The sequence below is a fragment of the Mytilus californianus genome, unplaced genomic scaffold (assembly GCF_021869535.1).
Source record: "Mytilus californianus isolate M0D057914Y unplaced genomic scaffold, xbMytCali1.0.p SCAF_3, whole genome shotgun sequence".
NCBI classification, from domain to species: domain Eukaryota; kingdom Metazoa; phylum Mollusca; class Bivalvia; order Mytilida; family Mytilidae; genus Mytilus; species Mytilus californianus.
Genome location: NW_026262679.1, coordinates 116,428,824 through 116,445,296, shown reverse-complemented (window position 1 = coordinate 116,445,296; position 16,473 = coordinate 116,428,824). Strand labels below are relative to the sequence as shown.

At 32.4% G+C, this 16,473-nt stretch overlaps 1 protein-coding gene across 1 annotated transcript in view; it reads right to left on the bottom strand.

The window, feature by feature from the left end:
• LOC127735912 (adhesion G-protein coupled receptor D1-like) overlaps positions 1 to 15,388 on the bottom strand; it is a 43,156-nt gene extending 27,768 nt beyond the window's left edge. Inside the window, exons 1-4 of the mRNA XM_052246350.1 lie at positions 15,283 to 15,388; positions 13,046 to 13,145; positions 6,515 to 6,613; positions 5,337 to 5,412 (exon numbers count right to left, since the gene is read on the bottom strand). Of these exons, the coding sequence (XP_052102310.1) occupies positions 5,337 to 5,412; positions 6,515 to 6,590 (152 nt within the window). The 5' untranslated portion in view covers positions 6,591 to 6,613; positions 13,046 to 13,145; positions 15,283 to 15,388. The remainder of the gene's footprint in view (positions 1 to 5,336; positions 5,413 to 6,514; positions 6,614 to 13,045; positions 13,146 to 15,282) is intronic.
• Between the last annotated feature and the right edge of the window lie 1,085 nt (positions 15,389 to 16,473).

Genomic DNA, 16,473 nt, shown 5'->3' with positions numbered 1-16,473 from the left:
TTCTTAGAGATATCACTCCTATGGCCATTGAGGCGTTTGTGGAAAGGCTGCTTTGACTCACTTTTGGATAAAGGAACTAAATGTACATCATCCAAACGGCATCAATAAAAAATACTAAGTTTTATTTTTCACTCATTTTGGGTTGTAAATATACACAGTCACGTATATTTGAGTATTGAGTTTTGTTTTATATTATGATGTTCAGGATTTTGGATTAAATCAATAGACCAAAACTTACCTGTATTATTGAGCTATTTTTATACATATTATCAGTATTGTTAAAATAATTGACACCGAAGAAGGCTATTTGTTAAGCCGAAATATTTGTCAACACGATTTATTAACAACATCTTCGTATAATACCATCTTATATTAGTATCGTTGTGCAAATCTCTAGACTTATATATATATATATATATATATATATATATATATATATATATATATATATAAATTAATTAAGTCTAAATTGAAAACAACGTTCAAACCTATGATTGCGTTTGATAAAAACCGCAATTTTTATACGTGTGCATGCAAAACAAATTTCTTGGTAGAGGGGTCTAAATACAGCACAAACAACATTTTCCAAAAGACCAAAAATTGATATCCTGCCAAGTTGACTTCGTTCATAGTTCCTTAAAGCGGTCAACTATTTTTTTTTTATAATTCATAATTTGATATCATTTTACATAAATATAAAACTTAAGTTTTAAACATTTGTAAAGAATAATTGAGACAAAAACAATCTTGTTTACAAAAAGTAAAATAACAAAAATACCGAACTCCAAGGAAAATTCAAAAGCTCAAACACATCAAACGAATGGAAAACAACTGTCATATTCCTGACTTGGTACAGGCATTTCCATATGTAGAAAATGGTTGATTAAATCTGGTTTTATAGCTAGCAAAATGTCTCACTTGTATGACAGTCGCATAGAATTCCATTATATTGACAACAATGTGTTAGCAAAACAAACAGACATAAAGGGTAAAATGTCAAAAATTAGGGTACAGCAGTCAACATTGTGTTATAATCTTAATTACTATAAAACAAACAACTATGTCATCAAAGAAAAACAAAATGGCCATAGGACAATAACACAATGGCGAGATGTATAAATACCGAGCCACGCCAAAAGGATATTACCAAAAATGGACTTAACAGTAAAGGTTAAAAATATACAAAGACAAATAAGAAGAACATTATTACACGTTAAGATGACAAACAATGTCAGTACCCAGAATCTGTATTTCAAAATCATCATGTATTATTTGATGAGTTGATACGGAATATTTATCAACAAGGTCTTTGTATCTTCCGATGATTTTTTTTTAGAAAAACTTTCTGCTCAGACACTGATGACGTTTTATGAAGTCTGAGTAGCAGCTGCAAGGTCTTGAATACCGATGAGTTGGGAAATGTATATCCCATATGCAGGTGAAGTTGGAATATTGCTGCTAAGTTTAAATTTATAGCTTCAAAATTAAAATCGTCTCGTTTGTCATAGATTCTGGTACTGAGATGACCGCTTATGTCAAGTTCGAGGTATGAATCTAAAAATGAGGTGGAGGAAGCCGTGTCTGTTGTTTCTTTAATTTCTAGTTCTTGTATATATCATTTTATTCTGGTATCACCTAAGTTGAACAAAGGTATACAGAAAAACATATTAATTTACATTACATTGCATTGTACATTTGTTGAGGAAATTTTTGGAGGAGTTGTTCTGAAGGATATATTAATGGATCCCAATCAGAAACAAGAGGCTCTAAAGAGCCTGTGTCGCTCACCTTGGTCTATGTGCATATTAAACAAAGGACACAGATGGATTCATGACAAAATTGTGTTTTGGTGATGGTGATGTGTGTTTGTAGATCTTACTTTACTGAACATTCTTGCTCCTTACTATTATCTCTATCTATAATGAACTTGGCCCGGTAGTTACAGTGGAAAATATTTTGTAAAAATTTACAAAAAGTTACAAAATTTATGAAAATTTTAAAAAATTGACTATAAAGGACAATAACTCCTTAAGGGGTCAATTGACAATTTTGGTAATGTTGACTTATTTGTAGATCTAACTTTGCTGTACATTATTGCTGTTTACAGTTTATCTCTATCTATAATAATATTCAAGATAATAACCAAAAGCAGCAAAATGTTCTTAAAATTACCAATTCAGGGGCAGCAACCCAACAACGTGTTGCCTGATTGGTCTGAAAATTTCAGGGCAGATAGATCTTGACCTGATAAACAATTTTACCCATGTCAGATTTGCTCTAAATGCTTTGGTTTCAGAGATATGAGCCAAAAACTGCATTTTACCCTATGTACTATTTTTTAGCCATGTCGGCCATCTTGGTTCGCGGGCGGGGTCATCAGACACATTTTTTAAACTAAATACCCTAATGATGATTGTGGACAAGTTTGGTTAAATTTGTCTTAGTAGTTTCAGAGAAGAAGATTTTTGTAAAAGATTACAAAAATTTACGAAAAATGGTTAAAAATTGACTATAAAGGGCAATAACTCCTTAAGGGGTCAAATGACCATTTTGATCAAGTTGACTTATTTGTAGATCTTACTTTGCTGAACATTATTGCTGTTTACAGTTTATCTCTATCTATAATAATATTCAAGATAATAACCAAAAACGGTAAAATTTCCTTCAAATTACCAATTCAAGGGCAGCAACCCAACAACGGGTTGTCCGATTCATCTGAAAATTTAAGGGCAGATAGATCTTGACCTGATAAACAATTTTACTTAGTCAGATTTGCTCTAAATGCTTTGGTTTCAGAGATATAATCCAAAATCTACATTTTACCCCTATGTTCTATTTTTAGCCATGGCGGCCATCTTGGTTGGTTGGCCGGGTCACCGGACACATTTTTTGAACTAGATACCCCAATGATGATTGTGGCTAAGTTTGGTTTAATTTGGCCAAGTAGTTTTAGAGGAGAAGATTTTTGTAAAAGTTAACGACGGCGGACGACGACGACGGACGACGACGACGGACGACGGACGCCAAGTGATGAGAAAAGCTCACTTGGCCCTTTGGGCCAGGTGAGCTAAAAAATTAAGATGTGAAATTAAATTATCTGGATCGTTTGATGTGTGAGAGCTTTTAATTTTGCCATTTGATAAGGGACTTTCCGTTTTGATATTCCTGTTTTTGACAAGTGTCGGAAGGAACGCCAATTCATATGAAATATGAAAATAAGAATATGTCGGCAAAGAGAGACGCACAGTTCGTTTCCATAGGAATGCCGATAATTTGTTGAAAAAGTCAACATCCAAATTTAACAAATAAGTTGTCAATAAGAAAGATCACTGTTCCTCGGTATAGTATCTTTTACCTTTTTGTTCACTATTAACAAAATATGCCGTATGGTATTCCAAAGCAATAACTTTAAAGCCTATGCTACCAATTTTATATTGAAAACCATTGTGGATTATGTATTTTGTCAGACGATTTTTCAATTTCATATGGGGAATGGTGAAATAAAGTGTTGAAAAAGCAAAGGTTTTGATATATATATATATATATAATGGTTTGAACGTTGTTTTCAATTTAGACTTTCTTATATATATATATATATATATATATATATATATATATATATATACATATAGTCACTCAGTTGCATGAGTTCGAATCCCGGCCAGGGAAGAACAAAAATTTGCTTCCGCAAATTAACAGATCTAACATTGTTGGGCTGTTATTCAGACGAATTATATATAATTAATATTTAAGATTAATTGTCGAAATCCGGATATGGTGTACAAATTTTTGCACCTCATATTTGCGGTATACCATCTTTTCCGCAAGTTGATTGTTTTCTGTTTGATATTAAATTAATAATTTTTTAGATCCATTTTGTTATATCTTGTGATACGTTTTTTTGGCAATCGCCAATGGCAGTCAACAGGGTTTAAGAACATCAGTTGTTCGACCTGTTAGTCAAATGCGTTTTGTTAAAATATACTTTTTCTCTTTTTTGGTCTTTTGAAAAAGGTTGTTTGTGCTGTATTTAGACCCCTCTACCAAGAAATTTGTTTTGCATGCACACGTATAAAAATTGCGGTTTTTATCCAACGCAATCATAGGTTTGAACGTTCTTTTCAATTTAGACTTGTATATATATATATTTATACATGGTTAATACCGCTACTCGAGTAAACATTTTCACAGTATTTCTGAAGATCCTCTTTCACAGCGAACAGAACTTTTGTCAATCTAATGGACTATTCCTTTTTAGAACAAACATTCCGTTGTTTGTATAGAATTCTGTGAAGCTTAGGTATCCTATACAAACAAGGTAAGTGCTCAGATTTGCTGTTCGTTTTAATGTTCATTGAAGCCATGAAGGACTTATTATTCGCCAAAGTATCATCCTTGTCAAATGACATGTTTTTGTATGTGGGATTACCTGAGTGCTGGTCGATCATTCACACAGTTTTTCAATTATTGGATTCGATGTTTTGTCAGAGACCTAATTGCTTTAATCTATTCTGACAAAGTGTCCAGTTCAACGTCTTCTCATTTAGCCCATGCTCTGGTGTAGTCCTTAATGGAATCCATAACTTTTCTAAAGTTATGGTTCCAAGTGATGTGTTGGGTTTCTCCGAACTTAGGACCATGAGATATCACCTTTCGGAGATGTTCATGTTGAATTATTCTTAGATCTTCAGTAATAGCATGACCAGAAGGACAGTTAATTGAATTTCACTTTCAAGGGAGAGTAAACTCTAATATCACAAGCGTAGAATTTTGTAAAATGTTGTATCTCCGAAGTGCTTTTCGGGATTTGTCTCCTTCAGGAACGCTTCGAGACAAAAACTTGAAAGCCAAGTCTGTATATGTATACCCAATAAAAGTATCACGAAATTCATATTCTATTTAACGTTTTAATGATAGTTTTCAAGTTACATGTAGCAATTGTGCAACAACAACAAAGACCTACACATGATAAGTTATAAAAACATGTGTACACATAAACAAAAGACAACACTGACGCTTATAGTTTGGGAAATATGGCAGGGTGAAATATAACTAACACTTAAATTACCATGAATAACAAGTGTACACATAAACAGTAAACAATACTGAAGATTAAATTTTTGGAACTGACATGGGGACAAAAAGAATACGTGCACAAATAATCAAAACACAACACTGAGGCTATATTATAGTAATACAGTAGAGGGCAAAAAGAACACTTAATGCTTAAAGTTGGGGAAATAGATCTAGAGACAATAAACACAGTTTAAGTAATGGAAATTGAAAATATGTGAACTATGTTGATAAATAGTGATATAAGTATAATAAATACTAACCTATTCATTCCTATGAATTTCACTTCTGTTGATATGTTTATACGTAATACCATGATTGACAGCACCAAGTCTGCATCTGTTGTCGGAAAATAAAGTAAAAGAGGGATAACTCATGGTAAAAACGGGTTCAAACTTTAAACTGCTATAACTACTTCCATTTCAAAGACTGTATATCGTTAATGAAAACATACCATGCAAAACTTATTTTGAGACATCATATGTAATCAAACGATTAAACAAATAAATATACAATTTAAGGTCAATGTTAAATAGAGACAATAGAAAAACAAAACACAACACATCTCTTCAGATGTTGTACAAGATGTGTTTAGATGATACATATCTGTGATTTTGATGTTTTGATCACATACTTTTGAAATGAGGATCGACGACTAATACCGTTAAAAGGCATATGTATTACCAACCTTCCTATATATTTCATATTGTAAAGTCTAAATTCAAATATAACACATGTGAAGCAACACCATTTTCCCACGGAGAGTAACAAAAGTGTGACAAATTCTATAGTATTGCGCTAGTGCAAATATAGCTTCAAAATATCGACGTCATTAGTAACAGATATAGAACTTTCAAGATCTAAAATTAGAATTCTGGCACTTTTTTGTTTGGTCAGTATATTTTGATAGACTCGGGGAACAGAATCTATTCTAGTTTCAAATGTTATACTGTTCTATTTCTTTATGGTTTAGATATATTCATCGACATATTTATTATCTTCGGATATGATTACTATCTTTGAAGATAACCATCTGTAGGGTTTAAAAATAACAGATGAAAGGCAGTCTCCTTGTGAACTAATAACTTTATGCTTAATACAACTGTTAACTTCGGAATTACCATTTATTCATTTGCATTATAAACTTCGAAAAGGAATGGAATTATAAAAGTAGATTCATTATATAAAATTTTGAATTTTCGTTATCATATCTGTCTGTAACTAAATCTTTTGGGTCCTAGCAAAAAGATTCTTTTTTTTATAAATTTTGAGTGTTGCTCCTTTCTATGACGCCTTATTTACTGAGTCGGAAAACACATACCAAACCGAGTAAATGAATGTATTTTCATGCTAAAATGCTTAATACAAACCCATGTTCCAAGTCTTTTCTATACTCTCATAGTTTTTTATTTTTTATTTTTCATACTTCTACTTGTAGTACCTGCATTGTCCATGGGTTCTATCTCCTGGATTCTAGTGTTTTGTACATAATATTTTTTATCCGAAACATTACTCATATTAACGAAGTCAAGAATATAATCTGAAAAATATTTAATCAATAAGTAAATGTAGGCAACAAATGCAGATGTAAGCACATGTAGAAAACTATTGAGCAAGCATATAAATATACTAAGAACATGCACGTGCCATGACATGTATTTACACGATGCATAAATGTACGAACTGCATAAACACAAAAAAGGAGATGTGGCACTGCTGACGCTTATTGTATGTTTCCTTAAAATATACTAAGAACAAGCACGTGCCATGACATGTATTTACACGATGCATAGATGTACGAACTGCATAAACACAAAAAAAAAGGAGATGTGGCATTGTTGACGCTTATTGTAAGTTTCCCTAACATCCAGTGTGATAATTTAATGCGATTTTAAGGAATTGAATTAGAAAACAATAAATGTCCAATAGGTAGGTTCATAATAGAATGTCAACTTGGATAAAGGGCAGAAATTTCGATTTAGACTTCGATATATCATTGATTTGGTCATATTTATGAATTATATGTTAACAACCTTGTTTATTTGGAAATACATAGGATACCCTCATTGGCCAATTTACTTAGGCGGAAGTACATGTGATTCTGTCTCATTTGTTTAATATCCACTTAAGAGAGTGGACGTGTCCTGACCGCTCAGGCCAACCGTGATAATTTATAGAGAAGGTATATATTTTTATTTTTAAATGGCAAGAGGCCATATATTAGAATGACAAGAGGTCATATAATTTGAGAATGGCAATAGACAATATATATTTTTTAAATGGGCAAGAGGCCTTGAGATATGATATTGGAAAATGGCGAGGGCCAATGAGATAACATTTATTTAGAGATGGTAATTCTTATTTGAGATATAATTGAAGAATAATGGCAAGGGCCATGAGATATAATTTGAAAAATGACCAAGGCTAAAGAGATATAATAAATTGATAGATTGGAAAAGCCCGACACGAGGTCGAGTGTAAATATAAGTAATTATAAGTTTTTAACATTTGTATTACCAAACTGGTTGCTAAAATATGTGCATTTTCCTAGTTTTTCAAAAAAATTAATGAGGTATTATGTTAAAGAATTTTATGGCAGTTCAAAATCCCATCGTGGCGAAGGGTGTGCTCGACACGTGTCATCACAGATTTTATTAAAGAGTCATTATGTTGATTTGAATTCTAGGATTTAAAAATGATATATACAGTTTAAAAAACAAATGGTTGTTCGCTTTTTCTTTTAAAAGATTTTAATGAAAAAGTACATTTGCCTATGTTCGTTTATTACGTAGTGGTACTCCAAATAGCGGAGAAAAAGTATATATTGCCTAAAGGGGATTTCCCTCAGCAGGTTCGCGACGTCATGATAAGATAAGATAATTTTATTGGTTCAAAATCCAAAATTATAGGATTGTTACCAAGACAATACATAAACATATAAACAAAATCTGACCACATTATAAACATTATATATATATATAACTGTATATCCCTCCATTATTAAAAGTAAATATTGTTACAATAATAAATGAATGTATATAATCTCTGCCGAGGAGGTGGTACCACAAAGTTATTAAGTACTCAATAAAGCATTTCTAGAATAATACATGGTGCTTATGATTTTTACAATAATTTTAATTATATCAGTCTCACCACAGGTATAAAAAAATTTAAATCTTGCTTCATTAGTCATATTTAAAAAAGAGGGAACTATTTCACTAATTTTGGAAAATAATTGTTCTCTAATTGTATTTAGTTTTGTACATATTATGTTATATTATTTGTCATGTGATGTCTAGACTTGTGACAGTGTGTGTTCAGTTGTGTAGATAGTTGTGTATTTATTTTCAGATGGTTTTACCCACATGTTTCAAACGTAGACACTCATTAAAAGGGGTACGGCTAGTGGCGGCTATTAAGAGAATAAGAGGAGGACAACCACAGAGCTTAAAGGAGTTTGCTCGTTTTCAAAAGAATAAAAAATTGAATGATTTATACATGAATGATCTGAGGCAACAGGTTTGTACTATTCATCATTTCATTGTTTGACATGTTTTATCTTTCCTATTATTGCAATACGTTCATAGACAATCATAAGAAACTAAGTTAAGTGTTTTGTAATAAAATAAATAAGTTTTATTTAAAGTCGGCAAGGTTAGTACAACAAGTAAAATAAAAGCTCTGTTGAGTTTTTAACTCACATTTTTGTTTTATATTATTGAATAGGTTCTCGATTGAACGGGTGAAGAACTACAAGATTTACTTCAATTTGCTGATAGAGACTATACAGTTGAGAAAGCCAGGTGGGCCACGCATTGTTTGATACTGTATGCAAATGAATACGGACAACCCAGTGGACAAGATTTAACCCAGTCGCAAGATCAAGTAAGTCATTTCTACGTCTTGCACTTTGAATGTTATGTCTTGGCTGGCAGATAAAATTTAATCTGTTGAATTTTATGCATAAAAATTTGCACATTGCCTATGATGACAAGCTTAGAAGACAAATAAATGATCAAACTAGAAATAATTTCTAAACATGAAAAGAAATGATACATAGTATGTGCTAATGAGGTTATAACTTAAGAAAGTAATTGAACATTGCCATCATCTTGGGTCTTTGTGTGGCCTTCAATTACGAGCAACAACTTGTACCACATAACAAGCAATATTTAGCTGAAATGTAAAATTGTCTTGTTGGTAAATACATAATTACTGCTTTAGATTCACAGATCTCTTATTGACTACTTTTAATGCAGTTTTTTTTCTAAAATCTCAATCACAATACTCTTACTGTGATGTAATCCACACTAGTTGAATCCAGGTATTAGTTTATTCATATAAATGAAAATATTGATAACACTGAAGTAATTTACACAGAATTTTGATATTTATATATATATTCACTGATGTTACTTAATGTGTGTTAATATTGATATCATAGTGGTTTTGTTTTTATTTTTAAGACCCCCACTACTAGTGGTAATTCTGTAAATGTGCAGAGAAGTGGTGACAATGTGCAGAGAAGTGGTGATAATTTGCAGAGTAGTGGTGACAAGAATGGGACAATAAAGAAAGAGGGATGATTTGGAGGATAGGACTGCTAGCTTAGAGAATATCACAAAAAAAGAAGTTGTTAAAAACTTACAGGAGAAGGTGAGGACACTTTGTCTGCAAGATAATCCTTAACAATTCACTCATATTACTTACTCTGGAGGAACTTTCTAAAGCTGCAAGACGGGTTAATCATGATGTATCCAGGTGGCTTTAATGGTTATAGGGGCAGACCACGAAATTTGGGAATACGTCAGAGAGGTGCTTGTTTGTTTTGTGATAGTACAAGTCATCAGATAAGAGACTGCGACGAAATGAAGGCTGCAAAGGGGAAATAATGTTATTTAGTATCTTTTTATATTTTCAATTAGGGAATTACTGTGAATTATTATGGTTTTTATTTTACTTGATTTGAAATGTCTTCATTTACAATTCAAGGGTCACTGATACCCTAGTGGTTCTACATGTTCCACGTGGATTGTAGGTGAAGGGATTTCTCCTTTAAGTGCTTTTATGTTGGTTCTTGGATATAGAGAGTGTTTTTATTTTTCTCCTCAGAATAGTAAAACATTGTGAAGTTTAAATTCATTAATCATTCATGTTCCGGATGGGAAATGTAAATTGTTTTTAATCCATAAAAAGGTACAAGCATAGGCGAATCCAGGGGGGGCCTGGGGGGCCCGGGCCCCCCTTTCGTGGGAAAAATTTGGTTGATTATATAGGGAATCACTGAAGCATGACCGGAGCGGGCCCCCCTTATATCAGACAGCGGGCCCCCCCTTATGAAAAGTTCTGGATCCGCCACTGACAAGTACGTCAAGAACCAGCATGGGTAACACTTGGAGGTGAAGTTCTCTCACTTACAACACACTTTCCATCGGCTGAAGAAGTTCTGAATGGTGCATGTGGTGTTCATTTTGATAGTGGGACTTTGCCTTTGCGTGATCCTGATCTCTTTCTAAGAGGTCAGATTCATCATCATTTGTCAAACTGGAAAGATATTCTAGAAGGGACAGATAATAAAGATATACTAAAATGGTTAATAAATGTACAAATTTTTTCAGACACTTTAAAGGAAATTTTAAGGGTCGTTTTTATAATTCGGATATTCCCCCAAATCAATATTTTTAAAATTTAAAAATTTGTAAGCAACATGTTGATTTTATTTCAAAAGAATTATGCGAGAAAATTGTTACGGGATCAGTTAAACTGTTGGGAGCCGTTGGTGAATGTGTAATTGCACGAGTAATTCATTGTAAAATTTATAAAATACTCGTGCATTATATATGGATTGGGCCTTTGTATTTTAGATTGGGTTTCATCTTCAGGAAGTCTGTAGAGTTTCTGCTACCCACAACTTAATGGAACTGTAACAAAAAGATATTGGACACTGAGGATATGGTCATACCCTCATTGGCCAATTTACTTAGGCGGAAGTACGTGTGATTCTGTCTCATTTGTTTAATATCCACTCAATGAGAAGGTAAACGTTTGCCAGAATAGTCAACGTTTGTACTGTATTGTCTGTTTATAGCCTGTTCTTGTAGTTATTTTAATCCCACCCTCGTCCCACCCATTGTCTGTTTATAGTGTTAGTAGGGTACCAAAATGTGATATACAGGATTGTATGTGAAATATTGAGTTATTTTGTTTTTAATATTTTCAATGCAGAGGTCTTATAGTCTTTGATGTGTATTGTCCATCATGATAGGCGTTGAACAATAGAAAGCCTAACACCTAATTGCTAATTTATGACATAGACTTGATTGGTTTGTTTTACTAAGTCATTGGGTTTTTTGTTGGCTTAAGACGTTAAGCATTGTTTTGTTCGGAATCCGTAGGAAAAGATATATCCCCATTTTGGTACTACAGGAGTGTTCGATATAATCTCCCATCAGTTCCCCTGCAGAGTTTCTGCTACCCACAACTTAATGGAACTGTAACAAGAAGTTATTAGACACTGAGGATATGGTCATTTTCTAACCCAGAAATAGATTACCTTAGCTAAATTTGATAAACCTTATGAATATTTGGTCCTCAATGCTCTTCAGTTTTGTAATTTATTTTGCTTTTTAATTTTTTTATTCAAGCGTCACTGATGAGTCTTTTGTTGACGAAACGCGCTTCTGTCGTACAAAAGCAGGGTATCTTTGATGATTTATTATTTTTGATAATGAAAGTATGTTAGAAAGGGGCTTAAATTTTTATTTTCTGCGGGCTCATCAAAGAGTTGCTGCAATTGTTCTATATAGTGTATATAGAGTAATATTCTCTACACGAGGCATATAATTTAACGTATCATTCGATCTATCGTGGCTGCATATTTATACATCCCAAAAAGTTCAACGGTGGACTGTACTAGTGTACTTGAGATAAACGATACAACCGAGAGTAGTCTGTTTTAGATCTTGATCTTTTCCTCGATACTGACATGATGGACGACTTCAAACTAGAATCATTTCTCTGCCGTAACATCCCTCTGCTCCATCGTATGACGTTTACATATCTCAATTAATACGTTATGCTCGTAAACAGTATATGGATTTCATTGACAGGGGTGTGCTCTTTACACCAAAACTGTTCCAATGGATTAATGAGGAAAAACGGCTGAAATTGACACTACATGAGTTTTAAGGTCACCACCACGAATTGGTTGACCTATACGATTAGTCGGTATCCAAACTCAGTAGCGACATGTTTTCACGGTCTTAAATCTTTAATTACCAGTGTTGTCGTTTGATTTTCAATTTAACTGATTTCATTCGATTCCCTCAGTTTTAGTTTTTTACCTTGTCTCTTCCTAATCGATTTACGAGATTTGAACATCAGATTACTATATTGGAATACCCAAGTCACCCATTAGAGTGTAGGGATGGGTATGATTGTCTATCCACCAAAGGACATGAAGGTTAACAATTTTAGGTTATTATAAGGCTTCGATAATTAGCAAACATAATAACGCATAGTAAGGTATAAAAGGTCTGGGGTAACAAAATGTAAAACAATTGAAAATAAAAAAAACAACATGTTACTATATATACTAACAACTGTTTGAAGGCAGAAACCAAAGACTACCACTAGACTACAGTCTTCTGACGTAGGATTATGAGCCTGGTATCTTATATGAGGTTTTATAACCTCTCGGTTAATGTTTTCATTCCAAAAGGTTCAAAAGTTCGAAGAAACAGAACTTTAATAAATGGTTACTATACGGTTCTTAACGATATACATAACTTGACTTATTAGGTCTTCTTCATCCAGCGATTTGTTGCCCTACGAAAAATAGTATTATAATTGATAATCATGAAAAACATGCATCCACAAATAACTAGAGATAACTATTGACATAAAATATGTTCATCTGATGTTAAACGTTTCTTTTGAAGTTTATGTACAAATTATTATTTGTTTTTCTCACCTAGGTTTTGCAGATGAAATTCTTGTTTTGTAGATATATAAGGTCTTTTCAACGCAAAGCTAACAAATGGCTCTATCAAAGGTATTGACTCCTTAGATTGCTGAAATATTTTTTATACAATTTAGTTCATACTATTGCTGCCAATGCCATTGTGTATTAAGTATAAAACTACTATATTAAATGAAAATTTGTTTTCCCCTTGTAAAACAATTGGGTTCATTCTATTTAAATGTTTTTTGTTTTAATCCACGTCTTTTGATTGCTGGTGATTAGGTGTATCAAATGCAATCATAACACATCTCCTTATTCATTCATACATTTATAAAGATATATAGTTAAATATATTCTACATAAGTACTGTAACAGTTGATTATCAATTTGAGTACAGTTGACTGTATTGGTTCATTTTAATATGTCTTTTTTATATATTTTCACCAGACATATCAGAACGTGATCACCTTTATAAGCAATATTAGATAAAAGCATGCAAGTTTGACTCAATGAGAAAACCGATAACGCGAAAAAAAAAAATAAAAAAGTAACTCTTCTATGAAAAGTCGAGACAAACAATAGTAAAAAATGCCTTTAACCTTTCTGATAAAAAGTTATTTCTAAATTTCTATCGTACATTTTAAAGAAATTATTTGTTAAACTGTTTTATTTGAAATATACATGCAGATATATGATGTTTTATTTTAATTATTAAATATTGAGATAATGGCATTAGAAGCTTGTCCAACTAAAATTTTTAAAAAAGTTAATCTTTGCTGCATATCATGTCTTAAAAAATCTAAGCTCTTTCTTGTTATCAATATTTGGAGCGTTCCACATAGACTTTAGCATGTTACAATTTCTCAAATATGCATATTTTCCACCATTAAGTTTTCGAGTACGCCGCTCTGCTCATTTTCACGTAAATTCTCAATATAGAGATATTATGTTTTCGTAAATAAAACTATTTAAAAGTTGTGTCTGAGCAGGTGAATAAATTAAAGATAAATATTTTTACAAAGTATGTTATCCGTAAAAAGAATTTAACTATATTTTTTTTACAATTTGATAAAAAGGTCGTCGTCGTCTCGAATTTCGTACATTTTATGCGTTTTTTTCGATTTATTCCCTTTCAATGTTTACATCGGGAAGAGGTTTTTTTTAATTTGCTTAGTAACTTAATTTCAAAAGTGTTAAACTGTCAATATTGTTTTTCTTTTCCTAAACTCTCTAGCTGTATACGTTACGGATAATAGACATAATCCAGTTAGGTGTACAGCCAGTAGAAAAAAATATATAGGTTCGTACGCTAAGAATTTAATCGCATAGCAACACTTTATACCAAATTTTCACCAAACTCCAATATCATGTTTTTTCTCATCGTTTGGTATATTAAGAGGGAAGCGATGACAATATACTGTGATTTGGGGTATTTCAATTGATTTTCATCATTACTATTTACGAGAACCTTTTCTTTTGAATTTGTAATCAATAGCATTCTTGCGGAAAATGTCCAAATGAATATTTTTTCACTAGATTGCCCACTGAACTACACCTGGAGGAGTTCACAGACGTTCTGTTGTCGTGTTTTAATTTTATACAAAGTCTACATTGTAACTGTATCTAAGAATTCATTAAATTTATTCAATTACGGAATGTCATTAAAAAAGAATATATATTGTTTGGTCTGCCAAGTGCAAGAGAAATATCTTTCAAGATTATTAACCTTATTTCATCAATAATAAAATCGTCTTTGCGAGTTACTGTGAAACAAACTACTGTAGGGGTGGTGTTTATCGCATTCACCGAGCATTACTTGAAATAAAGGCTACAGTAAAAAATTTGTTCCAAATCTTGACTAACATCTATGAACCGTCATGGAATTTACCCACTGATTATCCCGTTTATGTTGTACTAGTCGCAGCCAGAATCAAGTCGTGGTTTTCTCCATTACACCGAAATACAACGTATCATAGAATGTTTACTTGTCAGGAGGAACACGATAGATGACACTAGTGAAGCAGGAACTAGATATCTTTTTTAGAACAGACGTGTACAGTCTCGTAGTTTTTTCTGTCGTTCATGTTGCTTGTTCTAAAAAAAATCATGTGGTGTTATATTGACTGTTATTTGTCTTTTTTATCGTTTTGCTTTTTGGCCAAGACATTTTGTTTCCTACTTATTGTTTTGTTTGCACCCCTTTATGACATGTTTAATTTGCAAGAAAGGTAAACCAAAGCTCTTACCAGACATTCGTGAAGGCTGCTGTCATTGTCGTTTTCAAAAGCACTATCCAAGATTTCTAATAGAACCTGCAATAAAAATTTAGTAGATCGAGTTCTGTTACACCACTGTCCCTTGTTATGTCAAAAATGAACGCCGCCATATTCTGTATGTGACTGTCATAAATCAGGAGCCTGTAATTTAGTGATTGTCGTTTGTTGCTGTATATCATATGTTGTTTTTGTTAATTGTGTTGTACTTAAATCAGGCCGTTAGTTTTCTCGTTTATTTTACGTTTGTCATGTTATTTTATAGGTTGCTATGCTGCATGATGTTCGTTTATTCTTGTAGGTCATATGGTTATCTTTAGTTGCTAACTTTTGTATCATTTGCTCTCTGGTGGAAAGATGTCTTATTGGTAACCATACCACATCTTCTTATCTTTATATTAAAAAACTTGAATGGGCTTTTTATTATTTTCATTCTGTCAATAGATCTACAAAGTTCAGGAGTTAAAATCAAAAATTTTAAGAGAATTTGCGACCTACTACGTATACCAGGCATATATCGCATTTTTATTATTTGTTTTGACACATAGATTATGTAGATTAAAGAAATCAAACAAATTAACTTCAATTGAATTGTTTTTGTTGATCGTGAGCATCTTTAAATAAAGAAGTAAAAGCGTTTCCTGCATTTGGTAAACACTTGCTAATATATTATGTGTAGGTGTTAGGTTGTAAGGTTAACATAATCTGGAATACAAATGTGGACGCCATGTTTTCATGGCTGCATCGTCTTCAATTGTGTACGGTTATCAAACGTTATGGTAGTAAACAGTCCCTTACAGTGTGTTAAAACACCTATCAACAACGCATTAATAATATTATTGAACGTTAGAACGTAACACACCAAAGGGAATGACAATCGTCTAAATAGAGCTAGCTAGATTTATAAAAGTTATTTTAGTACAAATACTGTTCTTTTGATATGAAACTGTCACTGTATAAATAAAGGCAAAAGTAGTATACCGCTGTTCGAAATTCATAAATCGATTGAGAAAAAAACAAATCCGGGTTACAAACTAAAACTGAGGGAAACACATCAAATATAAGAGGAGAACTACGACACAACAGAAACACAACATTAAAATGTAACACACACAGAAACGAACTATAATATTACAATGGCCATTTTCCTGACTTGGTACAAAA